The 24,398-nt window shown below is 31.3% G+C and overlaps 1 protein-coding gene across 2 annotated transcripts; it reads right to left on the bottom strand.

Moving 5' to 3' along the window:
• Window positions 1-1,114: 1,114 nt before the first annotated feature.
• LOC110991676 lies at window positions 1,115-23,039 on the bottom strand. 2 transcript variants are annotated; one of them, XM_022257139.2, is made up of 6 exons: window positions 22,985-23,039; window positions 8,377-8,548; window positions 8,056-8,132; window positions 6,394-6,525; window positions 2,835-2,907; window positions 1,115-2,276 (listed from the first exon to the last, which is right to left on the bottom strand). In XM_022257139.2, exons 1-6 carry the CDS (start codon window positions 23,028-23,030, stop codon window positions 2,180-2,182), a joined length of 597 nt encoding a protein of 198 aa, XP_022112831.2. In that variant the 5' UTR covers window positions 23,031-23,039; the 3' UTR covers window positions 1,115-2,179. The 2 variants fall into 2 exon arrangements, with proteins under 2 accessions (XP_022112831.2, XP_045484547.1); XM_045628591.1 differs by having other exon boundaries at window positions 1,115-2,261.
• Between the last annotated feature and the right edge of the window lie 1,359 nt (window positions 23,040-24,398).

The raw sequence follows: 24,398 nt of genomic DNA, 5'->3' as shown, positions 1-24,398 counted from the left end.
TTGATAACCCAGGGATTCCATCATTCCATTTCTCCCTCCAACTCACCGATGCCCAGTTTGAGCATTCTAAGAAACGAGTAGGGTCTAGATATCCATAGTTGCGCTCTTGGAAATATATTTTCGTTTAGTTTTTATACTTCAATATTTTGTTTACTATATCAGTGTCCTAATCGTTTCTAAGCCTATATTAAAAATATAAAATAGCCTAAATTAGATTCCAAGAACTGGGTGCGAATTGAAAAAATATTAATGTGTCTCTAACTCTAGATTAATGTACTATAAATAATACGTTACGTCTGAATAACCGTGTGTGAATCAACACATATAATTATACAGGTCTATAAGTACCATCTAACTACTTTAATTATAAATGATAATTATATTTGCCTATAATATGAATTAAGTATTTCGTCTATACATTTTCTAGGGGCGGTATTTCTGTTTCCATTAACTACTCAAATAGGAATCATTATACCCATTCTACGCCTAGAAGCACGACGATTGGGATCGTTGTGATGCGTAGGTTACCATCAGAAGGTATCATTGTAAAATGACATCTGGTAATAAGGAATTTCAAACCCTTATTAATTTCCTTAATATATTTAACATGCTTTTTAAAACAGCGGATAAATAGACTTCCTTTCAGTTTTGTATAGAGACATCCAAACCCAAAGGATTTTCCATAGACCATACATTTTTTTATTACTCATATTTCCACAAGTACCAACTAACTGTTTTAATGGGTCTCAGCCATTCTAACAGTTCTTAACCACCTGATTTTCGTGGTTCAAGGATAACACTAATGTATTATAAATCACAAAAATGGTGCCAATTACATACAATAACTGGTTATTATAAAAACATTTGCTAAAGGCTGAAATTAGCAGTGGATTTGTAGACGATAGGTATGTAATTGGATACTTAGGTAATTGCTTACATGTATTTGTAGTGTTATTTGAATGTCTTGAATGAATTTTTTCTCGAGCTTAGGGTTGAGTGAGCTATGCTAACACTATTTTTATATTTTACATATGATATGTAAAATATAAAATAGAATATATAAAAATAGACATAAGAATATCTTTTCAATAAAACATTTTAGCGCAGACAGAGTATTTAATTTCACAATTCGGAATTCAAAAGCCAAATGGTTACAAATATGACAATGAGAATCTTAAAATAATATTATTTACAATATGACACCAGCCACAAAAGTTGAAAAGAAATTGTTGATGAATTATTTTTCATCATATTTACTTTTTAGTGAACCTTTTCTATTTTGTAATAGAGCAATATTGCAAAAAGAATAATGTTACCAGTTTGTAGCTATGAACTTAATAGCTTGTAATTATATGTCAGTTTCTAACGAGCTCAAGCCATAATTATGCTGACTGTAGCTATGCCGTAGGTGTTTGTTTGCTCTTTTATACGTGTTTATTAAAGAATCAATATTGTCTAAAGGATTACTTAATTATTTTATTCATTAAAGTTGGACAAGCATTTTCTAAAGCTAAACAGCTAATTGAAGATTTGAACAATAAACGTTGAAGTCATACTTATTAGGTACGTCTTAAATTTAAAGAAAATGTTTTTAAAAAGATGTTCCAAGTAACGATTTCTTCACTTAAAGTCATTGCATTATTTTTACAGACGATTTCTATAGTTATAAGTTTTATCAAACATCAAATCTTATAAAAGCTTAAGGTTGTGTTTAATAATAATATAGTATAGCTGGTACACACAATCCTAAATATGTTGGCAAACGAATGACGATTCAACTAATTTTGATCAGTTAATAGATTGGGCAGTAAATGTGCCATTCTGGTAAAATTACATTAATTGGAAATATAATGTATGAAAAGTAAAAAACGATTTCCTAGCTAGTATATAATTTAAATGGTTATATAATATAAATGTAGTTACATATTACAACAATAATGATTTAGTTTTCGACAGCAAGGAGATACAGAAACCTCGGCACGTAACTTGGCGAGATTTTTCAAAAACTTATGTAGGTTTAGAAAAGAACGACTGTGCGTCTCTTCCCAAGTTATTTGCCGAGTTCTACACATAATATTGTTTTTCGAATTAGCAACACACGTGAGACAAGCAGTGTTCTATATTCGATAGGAATTTAGCAGTTTTTGGGATATGGGCCGTTGGGGTGAAGAGCGGATGTTTACCGTCCCAGACCAGTCCAGAGGAGACCCGGGTCATGGTGATTCGCGCCCGGGTAGCTTCCATACGCCTCCAAGTCCGATCTGCGGTTGTAAGATCTACATACAAAGGTATTTTTAGATTTATATAGAAACAGAGAAGTAAAAGATACAAATGTACGGTATTCCTATAAAACTATACTTTAACTAAAGTACTTGTATTCTATTACTTTTCATCATAACGAAAACTCAAATGGACAGAAAGAGACGAACGACTAAACAATAAAACTCTGATTTATTTTCAAACAAAAGAATAGATAAATTTCTTAAGTTATTATTAATGTTGAAGAACAGTTAACAGGTAAAATTCACAAATTTTCAGTTTACACAAAAGTTTTTAACACACGGAAAATCATGGGAGTCAAAGTCCCACCACTTCTTACCATACAATAGAAATCCTAAATGTAAAATCGAAATAATTTCTATTCTATAATAATATACATGTCACAGTAAAGTAGTTAAATCAGAGACTTAATTGAATCTCTAGACAGTTAAATAAATATCGATTCAATCAATACAAACTTTACACATACCAAATTTGTTGTCCTACTTACCTATCCCGTCTTATAAGGTCTAAGATTAATTAGGTAGAAATATTTGAAGTATAACGATACTCACCTAATATTACCGGTTGGTCGCAAAGGTCTCAGAGCGTGGAGTCTCCGCATGCCAGTTCCACCGCCACCTCCTCCTGGGATGTCAAACATTTTTATTCCTTACAAACACAAATTAGATTCATATGTTTAATTATTTTTATTTACTGCTACTGTTTTAGTTAGTTTTGAATTCAGGTCCCGGGTAGAATAGACATATAAAACTCCACGATTTCTAAAAAGATTTTTATAGCCTTAAGTTGTGTGTGGAACGGCCCGTTTCTCGCTTAAAGATACAGTAAGAGGTGACGGTCTTGCGCGCGCGCTTCTTTCGTATCATCTGTTCCATCGGAGTGGTCATGGAATAGTGTTTTTGACGCACACATTTGTCACCTATATGTCCTGAGTACATTCCTCAATAAAGATAAATCGTCGTGGCTGATTCCCCCTGAGAACTATTGTGACACAAGACAATTTAAATTTGATTGGCTAAATTTTGTAACTGTACACAAGACTTTATATTATATTTGTGATTGTATACTATCCCTAAGTAAATAACTATTAATTTTCATTGTTTTCATTGATACTATTTCGCTTTCTTATTACTGTATGTCTTAATACTAATAATAAATCGTTTATTTGCAAATAACGTGGTACATTAGGATCGATTATTTATAAAAAGACGCACAGTAAGCCATATAAAAGTAAGCACAACATCATCATTTTCCAAGTAATATAACAACATTAATATAATGAAAAATTACATAAGTTATGTATTTAAATGTTAAAAACTTATGGTCTAAAAATCGCCCACGCCATAAAGGCAGCCTTTAAATTTTTTAATCACCCTACCCTTGAAAGCATTACACGGCGGTGATCTATAACTTCTAGGAAGGAGATTAAATAGTTTGATAACCATGGCGTAACAATTTTAAATACAACATCGCATAACATCGGTTAAGGCAAATAAAGATAATGTTTTAAGCGGGTGTTTCGAGGCAAAGGGATCCTCATTACTCTACATACTTCGTCATACGTTTTCTAGTTAGAAAGTTTTATCGTCAGTTGCACGGGCACTACATAAGTTTAATTAGTTACGTCTCTAGTTTGTTTGGACTCGTATTGTAGTTGTCTATTTACAACTTTGATTAAAAATCTATATTTCCCTTCTGCAACCACAACAGAGGGGCTACAACCCTTGTCTCAAATTTCTGTATCTTTTCAGAGATCATTCTTTATTCTTTATAGTAGGTTATGAGCCTCTCTAATTATAAACTAATAATTCATGATTATACTTTTTCTTAATATTGTGGGGTATCGTATGTGTAAACACATAACAATATGTGAAGGAGAAATATAATTAAACAACCATCTCAGGCAAGCCTTGGAAAACGACTCCTTATTTTATTCATTTTAAATATTATAATGTAAATGCTTACAGGGCATTGACTTAACCTAGATAATAAATGCAATGTAAGAACGATTGCGCCATATATGTAGGCATCTACAATATACTAGTGGTTCATCAGCATTCGGTGTCTGACATACACCGTCGATTTTTGTGTCTAAGGCATATTAGTATCATGGGTTTTTCTTTACAGTCTAGTTTTAAATGCGCGCATAAAAATCCGTTGTCGGGCTGTGATTAGAACTTAGTTCCACTGGCTTGAGAGGCGCACACGGAAGCGTATTCCGTGTAAAGGAAATGGCATTTCTCCTCAACATGTACAAATAGCACTCGCTCTAAAGCTGAAGAAAACCGGTAGAACCCATGATTAAGATCCAAATATCGTAAGTCAGAGAAAAGTGGATAAAGTTTGGGTTGAAAATAATTGTTCCCCTAAAACGTCTTTGCGATATTCGATATTTTAAATTTCTATTGAAACACGCGCAAATGTAATGAAATATTTTTGTAAATTAATTTAATAGCCTTGTGTTAGACAGAAGATCGCATAACAAAGGTTGGGTAGGGTTTGTGAAGGTCTATTAAAAATAGCCTGGTTTCCGTCTCCATTTGTAATTTGTCCGCGTTCAGTGTGACGACCTTATGCGTGGGGAGCATGCTATTAATTAAAATATATTTTTACAACTTAGAACTTCACAGTTTCTTATAACTACTGCGTATAGTATGAGGGAAACATCAAGTACACTTTCAGCAAATACTGGTCGAATCTTTGATTTTTTTGTTTATATACTTTTTATTATTATAGTTAATTGTTTACAACGTGGAACATGGTGAAATGATTACAGCTCCATACGAAGATTTTGTAAAACAAATAACTTGGCGATTAAAAAGAGTGGCGGTGACTTTATTGCCAGTTCTTTTCGTCCGTTTTACGCCCTTGATTTGAGAACTGGCAGTTAATGTAAAATATGTAGAAGCATTTAATATGTATTTATTTATTGACGTTCATAAGTGTACATTGTGTTATCTAAATTAATAAATGATTTTGAATTTGATTCAAATAAATGTCTGAAATACGGGAGTCATATTAGTGCTGAGTTTCGACTCTAAATGTTCAACAATTGTCTGTTACGATTACTAAACGCAAGATGAGGTGCAGGACCTGTGATTGTTGTGCTCTTTAGAGCCGCGGATGTCTTAATTTTCCACCGGAGAACTTTTCAAATTTAAATGGCGTTTCTATATGTACCAACTCGTATTAGAGACTAAAACTGAAGAACTCTTATCTGACAAATAAATAACGAGAAAGACTACGGGTTGGTTTTAAAGGTTGAATATTTAAAAAAATAAAAATTAACAAATAATTTCCAAACCCGCCAAGTCATGAGGAACAATTAATACCGAGTTACCAAAATAGTAATAAACCACAACATATAAACATGCTTATTAAGCTATGATTCATAACCTTATATCGATAAACAATGAACTGTTTTTTCCTTGTCACAATGATGTCTTCGTACGTCAAAGTGTATGCAAATCAGATATTTGAATGACAGTACTTAAAAGCCGAAACATGTTTAATAAAATCCCTTTTTCATATACAATATTAGACATTATAGTACTATTGGATATTTTGTATAAAACCAGCAAACGGAAGGGTTGTTTTTAGAACATGCATGCATTTGTTTCATTTACATAAGAATATAAGTAATCTAATAAATAATGTTGATTTATATGCAATTAACTCATAAAGAATATCTCTGGAATAGTTGTTTACAATACCTATTACAACACCTATGACAGCTGAAAGAGCGGTGATGGTCTAGTGGCTTCAGCAAGCGACTCTCATGACTGAGGTCCTCTGTTCGATCTCCGGCTGTACACCAAAGGACTTTCATTCTATGTCAGCTCTTAGCATTCGCTCGTACGGTAACGAAAAACGTTAGGAAACCGGCTGGCTTTAGACTCAAACAGTCGACGGCGTGTCAGTCGCAGGATGTTAATCACCTACTTGTCTATTATTAATATATTATTATTATTACAACTGATATTCTTAGCTTGACGAAATCTGTTTATTAGTATTTACATACAGTTTAAACAGACGTACGGATAACACGTTATATTGGGTTTTAGCTCAAGATTTTGTAGCGAGGATGGCTGGAGTGCCAAAAATTCTTACCAGATGAAGGCGCGTGCACTACTGTTGGTGGCTCCTGGAATAGCGTAGACCTTTGTTCTGGTGACAGAGAGGCCAGCGTTTCCAGGTTGTCCCGGAGCGAGTCGAAGAATGAGCCAACATCGTTAAGTACACCTGGGGAATTTTGTTCTGTAGTCATTATTAAAAAAATACCGGAAATGTAATATTGGATGTTTATATGAATTAGGGTTTATTAGTTAAGTTAAGGGATAATGTGTCATTTAAATAAACATTTGTTTAAATACGCATCGTTCTTCTTTATAATAATTGTATAAACGTCGTGCAATCGAAAAGTAGCTAAATCTAAAAATATGCCTTCAAAATTATTTCAAATAAATGTTTAATTTTAGAATGATTTAAGCCGAATTTTGGTGCTTACATGTCAAAGTTTATTGAACGCTTATGAATGAATATTCAAAGCCTTAACATTGACTTAATTTGTATATAAAAACGATATTTCAGTAGGAGTCAACACAGCTAAATATGTAGAATGAATCGTTCAATGTTCAAACGGTACAAATTAGCTTATAATTTTAAAACCCGCTTAAACGCCGAATGATTAAACTCTAGTTTTTCTTCATATTTAGAAGTATTCATTTATACATACAAAATAAGAAGAACCTAGAGTAATCTAAAGTTAATTTTAGTAGGATTAAAAATCATTTCAGTCTTTAAGGGCCGTTCTGGTATTACTTAAGCACTATACGGTGAGACAGAGTACAATGGAAATTGTTAGAGGAGGCCTTTGGCAAGAGGCACACTGAACTAAGAGATATTTTATAAATAAACAGACACCACTATACAAAGAAAGAAGTAAGCAGTTCAGGATAAGAGGCTTATTATTATTATTACATATTTTACTAATTTCCATAGCACCTCTGCTTTGATTCTTGCTTTACTTTTGCTGACAAGAGGAAGGGGGATTAAAATTGCTGAAAATCTGCCTACGTAATTTTTGAACTACGAAACTATTGACTTAAACCCACAAGTCAAAACTTTTATTTTAGATTTCCTAGGTATAAAATAAGAATATTTCCTGAAATATTTCACAATAAAATGAATATAGTAACATTGTTACAGTTCCTCCATTCGATATTGCACTTAGGTTTAAAGTTACAAAGCGTGCATAGCTTTGTCCGGGACACGTCATTAGAGAAGTTATTTAGGAGAAACTTGATATACACGACATTTATAAATGTCTATTCTGCTTTCCGTGACAATGTTTTGATTTAACGTGAGTTTGTAAATAGCAAGATAATGTATAGAGTTTAAATGTTATTGCTAGAATTTTTGGGTGATAGCATAACCTAATTTATATTTCCTACATGTAAAGCAATAGATGAGGCATTTTTTCCTAAAAATAATAGTACAGAGGCAGAAATGTGTCTCGATAATTTTCAGTAAAGGATTTAAACTGTAAAAAGTGGTATATAATAATTTGTATTATCATTTACTCCTCTCATCATTAAGATGATAAAATTTTACGATTCTTGACAAAGACTTTCGAACCATTTCAAATCAAAAGCGTCATCCACTCTTGCTTCGATTAAATGTATATAGCTTTAATTATTATATCATCGTTAATCATGAAATAGCCGCATCGACGCTGCTTACCGACGCCGACATACGGCGCGACTGCCTTACCGAGCGAAGGCGTGGGCTGCCGACGTCGCCGCCCGTTCAGCGCTGTGGCCACCGCAGACCGCTTCTCCGAGGTGGACCTGAGACATATGTATAGGCGTAAATGACCGTTTAATGATGGCTGTGAGCTGAGCAGTGGTCCCTGCTCAGCTCACATTGATTTCATTAATTCCCGTCCAAATCTTTTTTTTTGGTTAAGGGTTCAATGAACCTATGAAGATGGCAGACGTGTGTATATAGCAATGGTACATAATTTGATTAATTAAATAAATTATTATTTTATTAAACAATAAAAAAATAAAAAATAGATATTTAAAAACTTACCTTAAGTCATCGTCAAAGCTGTCGTCATTGGAATCTTGATTCCTGTACCCAACATCTTGGTCACCAGGCTCCCATCGATTGTGGAGGAGCCATGGCTTCTCGGAGAGGAGACGAAGGAGATCCAAGCCGTGGACCTTATAATCTTTTGTTTGGGCTTGGGTGAATGTGGCACCTGAGAACACAAATTAATTTATTAATGATATTAATGAACTCCAAACTCCTTGAATAACTATGATTTCTATATTTGGCGTAGATAATACATAGCTATGCGAGACCTATGTATTTAGAGATTCTATAAGCAGAATTTACACCTTTTTTCTGTGCATTGGCGCGCAATTCGAAATTCAAATAATATTTATGAGTGTAGTTAATTTAACTTCAAATTCAGTCATTTGTATTTAGATTGTGTATTTTGTTTTAATGTGGTAGTTTTTGTCGAGATAGTGCAACAAATTCTTAATAAGTGGGTATAAATTTCCACCTAACAAAACGCTTTCGCTGACATCATCGCCGCCCGGTCCACTTCCACAAGAAAGGAATGAACAAACTGCCATCCATTAAAAAAACTAAATTTTGATATTTTATGAGCAGTGTTGGCCTAGTAGCTTCAGCGTGCGACTCTCATAACTGAGGTCGTAGCTTCGATCCCCGGCTGTGCACCAATGGACTTTCTTTCTATGTTCGAATTTAACATTTGCTCGATGGTGAAGGAAAACATCGTGAGGAAACCGACATGTCTTAGACCCATTGCCTATTAGATTTAAAAATGATCATAAAACAGATTCAGAAATCTGAGGTCAGGACCTAAAGAGGTTGTAGCGCCACTGATTTATAATGTTACAACATCATAACCTAAAATGTTGTAAATGTAAAAAAAAATGGCATTTTGTTCTCACTTTAAGTACTTATACAAAAATACTTTTTCTGCTGCAAATGACTAAATGAAAGATAAATACCATAGCATCGTACTCTTTTTGGATGGATTGCACACATATGTAGATATTTCGTGATTCTAATATAAGGTATATTATATTAGAATATGTTATGCTATGTTACCTAACTACTGATACTAAAACACTATCATTAAAGCTTTATACTTCTTTGTTGAAAACTTCTTTTAAATTGAATGTGGATTTTATTCCCTACACATGTCCTGTCGTGAAGACAAATGATGCTTTTATAAGGACCACGTGTTCAGATACCCTTGCAGGAACCATCAATTAGTCTAGTGTTTTTTTTAATTGTTTTGAGAAGTCTAAAGTGGGCGAAACTTTGTTAGAGAAATATAGAGATGGACACAGTAGCTAATCATCTCATTGCCTATAAAGAAAAATCAATGAAAAGTCTTTGGATTACGTTATATGATAGCCTCAGATATCAATAAAGTATTATATAAAATTCTAGAGGACAGACGGAATCCTGTACACATGTCTAACATACAAAAAAAATGTCAATCTCACTTGAACACACAAAAAATTTCATCAAAATCTGTCTAGCTGTTAAGGAGTTTAATTACGAACACATACATAATAGTTAGGTGAGCCGATACAATTAGAAGCATTTCAGTCCAGGCTAAATAGTAGATAGGTACATTGTAACAAGTGACAAGAATTAAATAATGTGAACAAATACAGTGTCTTTAGACTTTACTTTGAAACTACTCATTTCATTAAAGCAGCAAAGAAATTACGACCCACAAGTTTATTCTAAGAATAGTAAAAGTGAGTGTGATTGTTCATTAAAATTGTACGTACTATGTCCCCCTTGGGGACGCTTTTATCTTCATCGTGTTTAATCTTAAACAAAATCCAGAATTACTTGTACTTATCTATGTTAAATTCGTTAAGTAAAATTGAAAATTTTCATTTCAATGTATTAGAAAAATTTATTCAATTCATAGTCCATGTTATGTAAATATTAAAAAAAATCTTTTTAAATGTATGTACAGTGCCACATACTTTTCTTAGCCGGCGAATGAAATAAGTACTACAGTCGCCATTTCGAAATGTCAATTGTCAGACTGACATTGTCTATTTTCTGTAATTTATTGGTTCGTACAAAAAATTATTTAACTATCTCCCAACATCTAATAAAAATCCAATTATACTAATCGAGCATCTAAAGAAATATTTTTACTCCTTGCTTTATTAAGTACAATGGCAAAGTTTTAATTATCGAAGGTTCTGATTTCGAGGCATCTTAAAATTTATTATATTAACAGTATAGGGTAACATAACCTATCATATTATCACACATTTATTTAAACCTAGAACTGTTTTCTAGAGAGATTATTAATAAAATTTCAATATTTAAAATTTTTACTGGCACTCAGTACCATGTATCCATCACAGCTATGCTCTTACCGGCCAAGTATGTGGTACTGTACAGAGTAACAAATATACAACACAAGACACTGTCAGTACATTAAGATGTATTTATATGGATAAAATTCTAGAAACTTCAGTTTTCTTGATCTTTTGATTTCTCTTTCAAATAATACTTATATACCTTGAAAGCACTGCCTAATCAGAATTATTATTAGTGTTGATATTCGAAAACTAAATATAATAGGAAATAGTAGCAGTGGAACCGATTCGAATACGCCAGAAAAGATTTTTGGTACATGGACTCTAATGCAGTTACATTATTTTTTCCCTCGTATGTTTTTAATGAAAATATAAACCTCGGTATACGTATGTAGAAATTACTGGTATTGGTTTTATTTAGAATCTTAAAGTTCTGTCAGCAGCCCTCGGCTTTACACTGAAATATTTTGTCTGAAAAGGATTTCGATAGAATCACATTATTACGAGAAGTGGGGTATGGTGATACCCAAACACTTTCTGATGGCTATCATCAGAGTCATCTCAATTTTAATATATTTGTAATGACAAAAGTATTTCTGGGAGAGATAAAAACGCGCACAAAAGTGAGTAAATTTAATAAATAAAGAAAACCTAACATCTTATTATGAATTACGATACGTGATGAAAAATGAGACATTTTTCATATCACCAGAATAACAAGGGTTCATGAACCGTGCGTCATTGATCAGGATCATGTTACACTTTGATTGAATTCTCCTGAAGATAATGTTGCACGATTTATTATAACATATAAGAATTAAACTTTTCGGTGACAACATGTATATATGATAGTGTTCAGTCTTATACGTCAATACATACGTAAAAAAAAATTACACTGTGTGGTTTAAACACGGCTTTTGTTCGAAGGTAATTGTTTTGTTAAAATAGGTTCATGGATGGTAAGAAATATAAAAAAAAAAACAAAAATAAACTGTAATTTAATTTACAAATCTATCGATACTATTCGTTATTAAATTAAATCAGTGCCACTACAACCATTTTTGAGCCTCAGATATATGAATATGTTTCATGATGTTTTCTCAAACAGATAGGCAAGTCATGTCGATTTTTTTGTCTTTGTTGTATCAGAGATTTGAGATTTGGATTTAAGACTAAAATGTATTCGGACAATCCATAGTGGATAAAATGTCATTGCTTGTAATAAAGAAATTTTGCAATGCCCTGCAAAATATAAAGGTATCACAAACGTAGTTTTTATACAGTCAAATAAATTAATTCTTGATGTTCTTTTTTTCACATTAGGGTTGCTTGGAAGAAGTCGCTTGTAAGCGATAAGGCCGCCTTTTGCCCTTTTGTAAGTTTTTTTTATTTTTGTTATGTGTATGATTTGTATAAGGTAATAAAGGATAAATAAATATACGTATATGCTACGAGCTCCTAAATATTGTATGTTCACTGTATGTAATTTATTAAGAAAGACAGCATTTATTACCAACGAAAATCTCGTAACATCTTGGTGACGTTTCATATGTAAAAATTGTACCGTCATGCGCCTAAAGAAGTTTCACTTCAAAATTAACACCAAAAATTAAGAAGTTCAAATCCAAATACCTACTAATCTTGAAACCACCATCACCCTTGGCATATGCCAAACAACATGACAGGCGTTGACACGACACGCTGAGAAAGGAAACGCCTACTAGTGTTTTGTTTCGTCCTATTTAAACTCACTCGATTTTTTTCAATTCTACATTGTATGTGCTGTTTGCACAAAAAGGTTTTTTGTTAGCAAATGTTTTACCGCCTTAGGTTGTTAGGTACACATAGATTTAATTAGTTTACTCCTCGCGGAATTACCTCTAGCAGAGGTTATTCCTTTAATTAGAGAGTTAAACGTTAAACTGAGTTACGGAGCAAATTTATAACAATATAAGTGATTTCCTAATAACAAAAAAGTCAGATTAATTATGTAGATATTTAATTACATTATTATATATAAAAGAAGTCAAAATTAAAATGCATGAGAATGCGCTCCGACCCTACGAACGTTAGCGCCTCTAGGAACCTCCAGCCATCTTCAAAACCATACTCAATAAAACTATATAATAACCTCAAACCATACTTATTTAAATTTAGTATAGTATAATTATATATAGTTTGTTTAATTAGTAAATTTTTATACAGTATTATTTAAAAAATTGCAAATTATCGAATATTTTTATTCAACACTTTAGAACTAGGTTAGTATATAAATATTTTATTTAAATAACTGTTTCCGGTGTGTGAAAGTGGTAAGGGGTTATTATTCTAAAACTTTCTAACGATTAAATTTTTGCCGCGGTGGCGTTAATACGCAAGTGCCGAATTTTCTATCTTATATTAAATTTACTTGTAAAAAGGCCCAACTTTGAACAAAGTAATCTATTATTCATTTATTAATTTGTTTCCGGGATAAAGTGGGTGGGGTCAATTGCTATTTCAAAATTTATTAAGAATACAAAGCCTTTAAACACAAATTAATTAAGTCTGAGGTGAGAATATTTTTTTTTAAGTTCATTATGAATTTTGTAATGAAATTTTGTTAGCGATAAGGTAACCATTCATTAAATTAGTTAAAGTACAAATTTGGGAGATTTATATTTTATATAAGAAGACATATCGGCATTTTTCGTCCATTTATGTTGATACACTTATTAAAAATCACTATTGTTTATCATGATCATTTTAGATTGATATGATCAATTTCACATCCTAAAACTTAGTATTGTCTTTTATTAACATAACTTTTACACATTTAAAGAAAACACTTTTTTAACGGATTGAAGTTATGTATTATTGTAAACTTATAATTTTAACATAATTAATTTAAACATAATTATAATATATAATAAATAATAATAAAAAAGTGTTTTCTTTAAATCCTAAAACTTGATCAGTTCTAGCTAATCTAACTCACATTGTCTTTAAAAGAAATATTATTTAAGCTCTAAGTATTTAACCTATCAAAATTACGCTAATCTTTAACTGTCGGAATGCAAATAGCTTTTTAAGTTTCAGAAATGATTCAACAGCCTCGAGCTGTTAAAAAACGTAGAAAAATTACTATTTACGAAATTTAACTTATTTCATGCTTCGTAGCAAGAATTAAGCGTTCTAAAGTTTTCTCGTTTTATCGATACTTTTCTATGCCGTAACTAACGTAGGTATTTGATTTTACGTTTAGTCTGCTCGGGGGATGATAGATCTCTTTAACGGACGGAATATTTGGGTGCAGTGCTAGCTGTGTCCTTTGTACGATTCCAACACTGAAGTGCGTTCAAAAGCCCATTGCCATTAGATTCTTTATCGTACGATGAAGGAAAATCAGAAACTTAGGCACAGAGGGTGATGTTGATATTTGTATGCCCCATACTCCGTTAGAAAGGTACAAACAACTAACAAGGATTATTACATTTTCCGAACAAACACGTGGATAATACATTTAGAATAACTAGGTAATATATGTTAACAATGTTTGAATTATTCATTACTATGTCTTAAGTTCAAACACCTTGAAAGCCTTAATCCAAGGCTTCATATTTAATAAGGGATTGTCTATTGGTTAGGGGATGATATAGATTATATAAGATAAATAATAACTCCCACTTGAATATTCATGTACAATTGTAGTTTAATTTCGATGTATGAAATATTGACATAGGACTTATTTCTGTGGTTCTTGCTAGTGTGCTAGTTGTGTAAGTGCTATGTTATAAGTAGTTGGGTCTAAGCCTCGCGATGGTTCGGAAACGATGACACGAACTTTTCACGTACTGATTTTTTTTTAAGTTTATTTACGGTTTACGGTCTGGTTTAATAGGTATTTTGATTTTATCATCTGTGGCTTTTAATATTTATTCAAGAAAACGTCTTTCTTAAGGAGGTATTTAAAAAGCGTTAGTCTCCTTCAAGATCTGTAACCCACTTATAAAATGGGTGTCCGGAAGCTGTGGTGGATGCCCAGTACCGTTCCAAGGTCGTCTGCCTATCGTATAGAATAAAGTGATTTTTTAACTATGATTAGGAGTGATATTTAGTGCCTCATCGTATAAGCATGTTTGCTGAAGCCAAATATTAGTAAATTATTCTATTTTAAAATTTTAAAAAACTTTTATATTTTCCTAAATGGTGATGGACAGACGGACAGATATAAAAGCTTACGATCAATCATTGTTCGCGTATATCGACACATTATGTTGGTATTCCGTTACTTTTCTATCCGTTTTTACATTATTTTTTTACCTCGTATATAGTCTATTTTTAAGGGATAGTAGTGAAATTATCAAAAGGTATAAATAGTTTTTTTAAATCGCTGCTACGTTGTCCTTATCGATTGCAATTTTTCAGAAACAATGCCAAGCTTTTTCTATACAAAATTTGCTGCAGCCAGTATTTTCAAATGGTTCTGTAACCAAGGTAAGAAAGAAGGGCATACCCTCCTTATTTTCGAGCTAAAGTTTCTTTGACGACCCTTGTATGACTCTGTTTGGCATAATCGTTTCGAAAAAGAACTTTCCAAGATCTTTGGTGAAATGGAAAATGGAAGAAACTCATGTGGGACATGGGCACTGAATGCGGACTACAGAATCCCAACCAAGATCCTTACTGAACTCACAAGCAGCAAGAGAAATCCCGGTAATCCATAAGAGGTTATACAGCCATGATGATGATGATGATGAATTTAATTAGGAGTGCTTTGAAAATTTTAATCCATAATTTTTTTATATTTATGGAAATTTTTAATAATTTTGTAACTTATTTTTTAATAATTACGCAAATAGAATTCCGTTGAAAACTAGTCAGTATTTCTCTCGTTAAAACGCATAACTAAATTATAGAAATTTAAAATACAAAACTGATTCGTTTTCGACGCCCACATTTACACAATTCCTAACATTCATCAAAAACTATTGTCTAATAAATATTTAAATTGGATATCGGACGCCATTATGAAATTGTTGTTTCGCAGAAAATTTATTTATTTTTAGTTTTCGTTGGACGGAAACGTTTCCTTGTGTGTTTTTATAAATAAATACTTTAACATGTTTACTATAGATAATACTTCTTTATATATATTATACTTTTTATAATGTAATCTTTCTTATTATGATAAATTTTAATGTAAAGTCAAAGTTGAAATCAAATAATTTAATACAATTAGACCTATTAAAAAGGCGCTTGTGAAAGATAATTATAAGTTTTTATATTAGAAAAATATGACTCCAGTAGCCCTTTCAAAAGGTAGATTTATATGGAGAAGAATGGACAAGAAACTCCATGCTTACAATTTTTTAATAGTTTTTAATTTATTTTGCACAAATTGATTTCATAATTAAATGTGAAGACCGTGTACCTAGAATAAAATAAAATTGCTATACTAAAATAAAATAGCCGCACGGTGCATAAATAACAATGCAATAGATAACTAATAATAGTTATCTATCCAAAATGAAACTCTACTTATGTAGATACATGATGATCACGAATTTACATATTATACTATATTTTATATAATATACGCAATTTAAAAAGCTATTAATTTAAATTCAATTTGTAATTTATGATTTGGGAATATCAAAGGAACGAATCTTTATAATGAAATATTGTATTTACTTACTTGGAAAACATTGACGTTATCAAATTATTATAAATACAATTATACGAATTATTTGATATCTAATGTTATTTGTCATTTCTAGCATTATTTTTGAATGGGTTGTCTAACTTTCAAACTAATGAGAAGTAACGGATTAAATTAATAGTGCTTACAAAAACCAAATCTTAAAAAAAATCAGTGGCCCTACAATATTTTTGGGTCAGAGATTTATGTATCAGTTTCATGATCGTTTGTCAATCTAATATGCAAGGTAATCAGCCTCCTGTGCCTGACACACGCCTTTGAATTTTTGGGTATATAGCAAGCAGGTTCCTTCACCGTTATATGCTATACTGAGAAAAGTTATATTTATAAGTGGAAGTTAGTACCTGGGCAAAGTTTGATGTTGAAGAATTGAGATGAATATGATGTCGGGTAGTGGTTATAAATATTAAAACGTGTGGCAGCCCTTATATCCTAGTTTTATTATTTTAGACATGTACCATATGTCCTATTTAGATCATAAAGATATTTTATGACTCGTCTAATACACGGTTAGTAGCAATAAAAAGACTTTACAGCGTTTGAGGATGTTAAGTATATTTTTTGCAATAAGTCAATTGTCAATTTTTGTTCATTTTTATAATGTAATATGCTCCAAATACAAATCGGTTAAACCGAAAGTTGCCGGCCTTTTTAAATACTTCAGTGGGCAGCTGGTTTTACAGTGGTAGTGCGCGGCCAAACTGCCTTAAGAACGAATATTGCTTAACTATATTGTTTAACTACGGACGTCAAGGTAATATGGATGGTATTTCGTATTCTGCCTTGACGTCCAATAGGTGACTCGGTTGCACAGTATTAGTAACTGAACATTCTCCAGGGTAAATGCAGTAGGACATGCAAAGACACCTCACATCTCTATGCAACTCCAAGGGATCATGCCGTACGGAAAGATTCGAATCGGTCTTCGTTGAATGCGGTCAAGTGGAAGCTGAGCTGGTGCTGGGGAGATTCCGCATGCCATGTTTATGGTAAAGACTGTCTCAACGGACTTATGAACAATCATGAGATACAGATCTTATTTTTTTGATTGTACAATTTATTTATGAACTGCCACCGTTTGGCTACATTTTACATTGATTATCTATCACCCAAAAAAAAGATTTTTAATGGCACATTCAAGAAAATATATATAGACTTAAAAAGAAGATAACTGGGTTTAAAGAGCACCAGACATAACCAGGCGTTACCGGCTTAAGTTGGACCTCCGAACGAGCTCCTTTCAACAAATAATAATAAATTATTGGTTCTAGATTTTCGTTGTCTTTTCATTATTTTAAAAGGCAAGGTGCCTATAAAGCGTGGGCGAGTATTTACATCATAAGTTTTACACCAATTCTAAATAACTTCTAATCATTATGACATTATGTTAATGGTTTTTTATATGGCAATATAAAAATTAATATGACTTTTGCATTCCTATTTACATATGGCTGATTGTGTGGAGTTGTATAGTCAATCTAATTGTACCACTATCTTAGCAAATAAACGACTTCATTTCATTAATTTTGCTAATGTTCAACGAATCAAATCTTTATAAAAATATACCCAGTTGTTTCTTAGGTGTGACTGATTGTTTGATGCAATTAATTACATAGATGAAATACTATTATGAAACAAATAAAAAAAATAACTAAACAGGTATCCCGTACTATACGATTTTAATAAAATCCCAGTCTTAAAGGCTTATAAAGTTACAGAATTTTGATTGCGCGTCCTACTTTGCATACGTTAAGTGCAGAATAAACCCAAAATTTACAGTAATACTAAGTTAGAGTTATAAAGAATGCGACAGTGAGCTTGTTAGTTACACTTTTATGCATAAACGCATATAAATTTACTATTTAAGAATTATTAATTCGGTTTTGTTACACTATACAAGAAAAAACAAAACAGAAGATGGATTTGGTCATCCCCCGACGGGCGCTTTAAAAATGAGATCGACTATATACTTACTAATAGTGCCAGATCATTCAAAGATTGTCATGTCATTTCAAATTTTAACACGAATAAAAATGGCGGAGGCCTTTGCCCGTGGGCACACAGAATCAGTTATCGTAGATAAACAAAAACAATGGCTATAATGTATATATTTTGTATTCTGATATAAAGCTAATAGCTGTAACTAAATAAATAAAATTCGGTTTTGGGCCTGTTTTCCTTGAATAGAGCAGAGCAAACAATTGCAGCATCTGCCCACCGACTAGGTTGCCGACGACATTTTCAAGAAGGATATAGAGAGGCCAGTGCAGGCTGCAGCAGGAAATTGAAAGAGGCCTACAGAAAAGGAACCGAATAAAGAGGCTGATGATGATGATAATTAATTAAGTTTTGGATTTTAATTTAAAATGATGAGAAAAAGGTTTATAATTTATATAATATTGCTTAAAATCTATTATTTTATATTTTATTGAATTTAACACTTCGTTGCAAGAAACATAGTAAAATCTAAATAATAAATATAAAAAAACTTATAGGCGACCTTATCGATCACTTCTAGGCATGTAAGGAAAAATTATAAATATGCTGAGCGCAAGAAGTCCAAAACTACATAATATTTATTTGTGTTTGTACGACATTTCTTTTATTATCTTAATAGATCTTAAATAAATTATAATTATAATTAAAATTTTAAGAAAAGAGTTATAAACTATATTTACAGCATATTTTTCCTTAATATTTTATTTTTTAGGCCAAGGTGATTAGCCTGCCACGCCAGGAAAGTTTAGTCTAGGTATATAATAACTTGATACATATATTGTTTTGTCTACCTTTAAGATAAAAGTGGGCGAGCTAATGACTTCGCTAATATAACATTAACCAGATCACTGAAACAAAGAATTTCTAAACAGTAAGGTGACAAGACGGTACGTGATAATATGTAGGTAGAAATATAATCTCTCTGTTCTTCGACTTTGCTGTAGATATTATAGACTAGTTTACATAATTAAATAATAATAATTCAAAACCTCGGTCTTAGAGAAAGCATTGTTGGGTGCCTTTCTCGAACCTAATTCGCTGTTTTGCTGATGATTTTTTTTCTGATTAAAATTCTGGTATTTTATTATCTTACATTTGTATTAATTATTATTATTTTTAATTTTAATTTCAATATTTTTGTTAAACTTATGTTTACTTTAACTGTCATAAATTTTAGATGTAAAATATACCGTAGATTTAGTACCATGTATGATGTGGTAAACTTAATAAATAAATAAATAAAACCTAAATTGAATATCTAAAAAAGCTTCGTTGTCATTTATGGCTGACCATACTCGTGAACGGGTGCTACTTGTGGTGACCGGTCGGTTTTGAATTCGAGGATGCGGTGTTGTTAGATATTTCAACAATGTATTTACGTTTTGTTTCAAAGAGAATGTAAGTGCGTGCTCCTATTTCACCATGTCTACTGCTGTCACATATTTTTTATTATTATGGTTAATTATTTGAAGATATCAATATTTTTTCAAACAAAAAACCTGACAATTAAAAAGAGCGGCGGAGAGTTTATTGCTAGGTCTTTTCGTCCCTTCTACGGCTTTAAGAACTGGTAGTGAATGTAATGAAGCATTTATTAAGTATTTCTTTATTGATGTTCATATATATTTCGATGTTGAATTTTAATTTGCTGTTTCTTTATGTTCGTATCTCGTTTAAATTGGAACCTAGGCTTATGCTATGATGACGTTGCAAGAAAGTAGATACAGTTTTATCTTCACTACACAACCAAAAGGCTAGACAAAGAAATCGGCTGCAGGATATTATCATATTTCGGATCACTAAGATCAACATAGGGATTTAATTTTGTTTTTTATACAAAATAGTCCACCTATGTTTACGAAACTCTACGCACGTATTAAATATATCTTCCTTTAACTAATATAAAAATATCATTCTAGGATATAAAATCGAAAACCTCCTGCACTTTTTTAATGTCGGTCAAAATATTTTTGAGATTCCTAACTGATGACTTATTGGGTTGGGTTTAAAATACCTATTCAAATTTTCCTTTTTAACCTAATTAAAAAGGCTTTTGTAGAATGTCCTTTGAAAAACTTAAATCGGCTTTTAAACGAAGAAATTTCTATTCGACGCCCTACGAATATGCGTGGTACGTTGATGCTTTGTGGGATTACTTTGACTTTTAACATTTAGTTTTAAAATTTTGATATTGAATATACAATTTAGTCATCATATTTAACTGCTATTATATAACACGATGATGAAAACAAAACTAAAATGACCACTTCGTAAAAACAAATTGGATTTATTGCTTAGTTTACAAATCTGTGCCGCTACAAACATTTCGTTCCTTCAATAAATTTTTTCATAGACAGTAGAGCCTTCTGCTCCTGAAACACGTCACCATTTTTAGGCCTAAGGCATGCGTGATACCTCTCGATGTTTTCTTTCATAAGATCAAGTATGAATTGCTAAGATGGAATCTATGTAAGTGATATACACGACCTCAGTAGCACGGGATGTAAAAGGCTCGCAGCCCATGGGGTGGGTGTGTTGCCGGCTTTTGGGAAAGCAGAAACCACTATTTTTAAATAACGACGCACCATCTAGAAAAACTGATACATTGCAACCAGTTTGTCAGTTAGAAAAGTAAATGCCTAATGGTATCTATTTTCGGAAAAAAGGAAGATGCTGCATTGTTAAATCTAATTTCTTATACATAATCTTCTTTAAACTTGAATATCTAAAATTAAAATTCTTGTTTATATTGAATGTATGCTTAGGGTTTATCGTTTCAACCCTTTTTTTGTTTATTATTTAAAGGGATCTCGAAAAATATTTGGCTTAATGACAAAAAATATAATGTCGAGATGGGAATGCATCCTTTGAATTTTTGCCTTTATTAATTAGGTTTATAATAAAAAATTCTTCTAAGAGCGTTTTACAATTTACAACGTACTGAATGTTATGTCGACATCTAATTGACATTTTATGAACAAAGAGACAAGTAAAACTAAATGAGCTAAACGATCTTAAATAGTCTTAGTACACTTTGATAACAACGCCAAATGTTAATGTACGAAATGAAAGAAAAGATGGTTTTTCGTATACTTCGCGATTATAACGGATCAAACAGAACTTATTTGGAGCTGAATATATTCTGTAGTGGGCTGATTAATTTTAAAGAAAACCATTGTTAAGTAATTACTCATACTCAAACCTCTGTTTTGCTGGTAAGTATATTTTTTTCTCTTTTCAATAAGCAAAGAAATACTAGTATTTTTAATATTATTTTTGTTACGTTTATGTGACCCAAAATTAACATATATTCTAGAAAAGATAAGACGAAGCTTGTAACATACACTGTAATTATAAATTTATGCATGTTGTGGTAAACTTCAATAAATAAATTATTTATTTATTTATAATATTTGTATTTTTCTTTGTACCGAATAAAAAAAAGTATTGGACTGAATGCTTCACTTATCCCGAGTAACATAAGATATATTTATTAAAAAATATCCAGCCATTGGAAGTCCGGATAGGCTATAAATATTATTTTTTTTATACTTTAATGCATGACAGAAAAAACAAAAAAAACAAGAAATAAGGGCGCCCGTTTAACTTTTAAAAACTCTTTTTATACACTTCAAATATATTTTTTTAAATTTTAATGAAACTGTAACGTCCTAAGTAATACTAAAAATGTGAGATTTTTATTGAAAGGGAATAAATATTTTCAGTATACGTCACGCATATACTAATACATCTTAATATAAACTCTTTATTGGTAAAAGAGAACCATAAGTTTTTTTATGCCATTTGCACAAGTAGTTGTTATTTCTACTGAGATACCTTATAAATTTGATATTTTATTAATAGGTATAGATTATCCATATATATATTTATTATTTATTTTTTCAGTATCCAACATATAAAGATATTATACTATTATATTTTATTAAAATTGCTTTATAATATGGGTATAGCGATCGAATTATGTAATAATTTATTTAATGTAAAATTACATGTTTTTGGGAAACTAAAACGATATTAAAATTTCAAAAATGTCTTGAACATAAAGTTCTGTAAACATAGGTACTGTAATGAAAGATAATTTTTAATATTTGTCTGAACTTTTGTTCTAAAATGTACTTGTATTAAAATATAAATAAATTCCCAAATAGTTTCATAATCAAAGTAATTGACGGTTTAAAGGAATTAATAATAACACTTTTTATGTATTTATGAAAACCATAAACTATCATCTTGTTTATTTGACCAATAAACATTTGACCAAAAATTATTTGATAAATAAATAAATAATGACATAACGGTGCATGCTTTATCAGAATTCAATATCAAGTTAAAAATAAGTTTCCTATTATATATAACGAACGAAAGAGTTTTAGGCAAAAAATTGTCGAGTTATTATTGTTTTAACCACCACTTAACAGTCTAGACTCTACTAGTTTAAAATTTAATACTAATGAAATAGGCAGTATTTCTATTAAACACTATATTGACAATTAATTCACAGTCACTAAGCAATTATCTCTCTACGCGAACCCTACAGTAAAAGCTAAACACACACACAAGAAAAAAAAAGTTTTAAACTCACCAGCAAGCACGATCGCGAACAGAGTGGTTAGGGTGGAAGGTGTCATCTTAACAGAACTTTTTCGTACAATGCCGTGCGAGATACGCGTTCCCGCCTTTTAGCTAGGACAGAGCCGCCCGCCCTAACGCGTTGGTGTGAAAAAAACACGCTGATGCTCTATGCTTATTTGCTTCGTCATACGCTAAATGTCAAGACGGATTATGTATATGTATATTATGAGTATTAATATTAAGCATTGTAAAGATATTTAATAAATTGCGCATATAACAGTGATTTTTATAATATGCAGGTAATAATCTAAAGTCAATGAAATTTAAATAAATAATGTTGTAAGCGATTGACGGCTGATCTGACGGTGTTCAAAGTTTTACCTTTGAGAACAGGCAAGAAATATATTTAATACTTAAACATGTATGTTCGCAGAGTGAATTCACAGTAGCGATATTGTGTAAATTATGTGTCTAATTTTTATGTACATTATTATATTTTTATTAAATGTTTCTCCACATTGTCGTATTGGCACAGCCTGTAAAGATAATGTGTGTATGTTTGAAATAAATAACTAAATAAATAAATAAATATAATAATGATAATTTTAAATATGTTAATATATTGAAAGATGATTTTTGATTTACTAAGGCGTGAATAAACAATATAATAATGCAAAAAACAATAAATTTTTATCCATTTCGATTTTTATTCCGAGTACAACGTTCCATTATAAGAAATATCTTTTAAACGGGAAGTTGCAAAAAATCTACTACAAAGTGTTATTTATAGCCAATAACAACATTATAACCATAAATGAATTATAGTCGTTTTAATAGCAAATTCCATTATTTCTCTTCCTGTTTAAAACCAATTATGCTTGTTTTATGATTTATATGCAAAGTATTAAACATGAATGCAATGTAACCATTTAACACGGCGTAAAAATTCACTAAAGTAAAAATTAACATTTCTTAAGTAACACAAACAATAACCTAAAAATATCCAAAACGAAAAGGCTGCAAGGAATTGGAAACAGATTTAAGATGACTTCTGATATAATACAAAACTATTCGTACAATCATTGATATGAATAAGAATAGCTGATGGCCGATGCAAGTCCGTCGCCAAAGCTCTCTTTTTGCACAATTCAAATCCAGATTCAATACTGCGTTAAAATGAAAAATTTAAATTCAACTATAATCCTACTGCATTTGTATTACTCCATGCATATGTTACGTAACCTAATGGGGCAGACAATTTTCTTCGTTTCATATATAATTTTCTTTTACATAATATAATAGGCCAGGTGAGCTTTTTGTGCTTTTGCTAAAAATATTTTATGCCATATTGCAGACAGAATCTGTTGTTAAGTAATACCACCATCATGGACATTCACTATGTCAGAGCTTGCAATTGCGTTGGC

This window comes from Pieris rapae, chromosome 6 (assembly GCF_905147795.1).
Source record: "Pieris rapae chromosome 6, ilPieRapa1.1, whole genome shotgun sequence".
Taxonomy (NCBI): Eukaryota; Metazoa; Arthropoda; class Insecta; order Lepidoptera; family Pieridae; genus Pieris; species Pieris rapae.
This window is presented reverse-complemented; position numbering and strand designations above follow the sequence as displayed.

Excerpts from the sequence above, each read along its gene's own strand:
- LOC110991676 (XM_022257139.2), bottom strand. The coding sequence starts at position 23,030 with ATGACACCTTCCACCCTAACCACTCTGTTCGCGATCGTGCTTGCTG. Across the intron at positions 8,133-8,376 it reads AGCTTTGACGATGACTTAAG|GTCCACCTCGGAGAAGCGGT; the intron begins GTAAGTTTTTAA and ends CATATGTCTCAG. Across the intron at positions 2,908-6,393 it reads AGTGCACGCGCCTTCATCTG|GAGGAGGTGGCGGTGGAACT; the intron begins GTAAGAATTTTT and ends TTGACATCCCAG.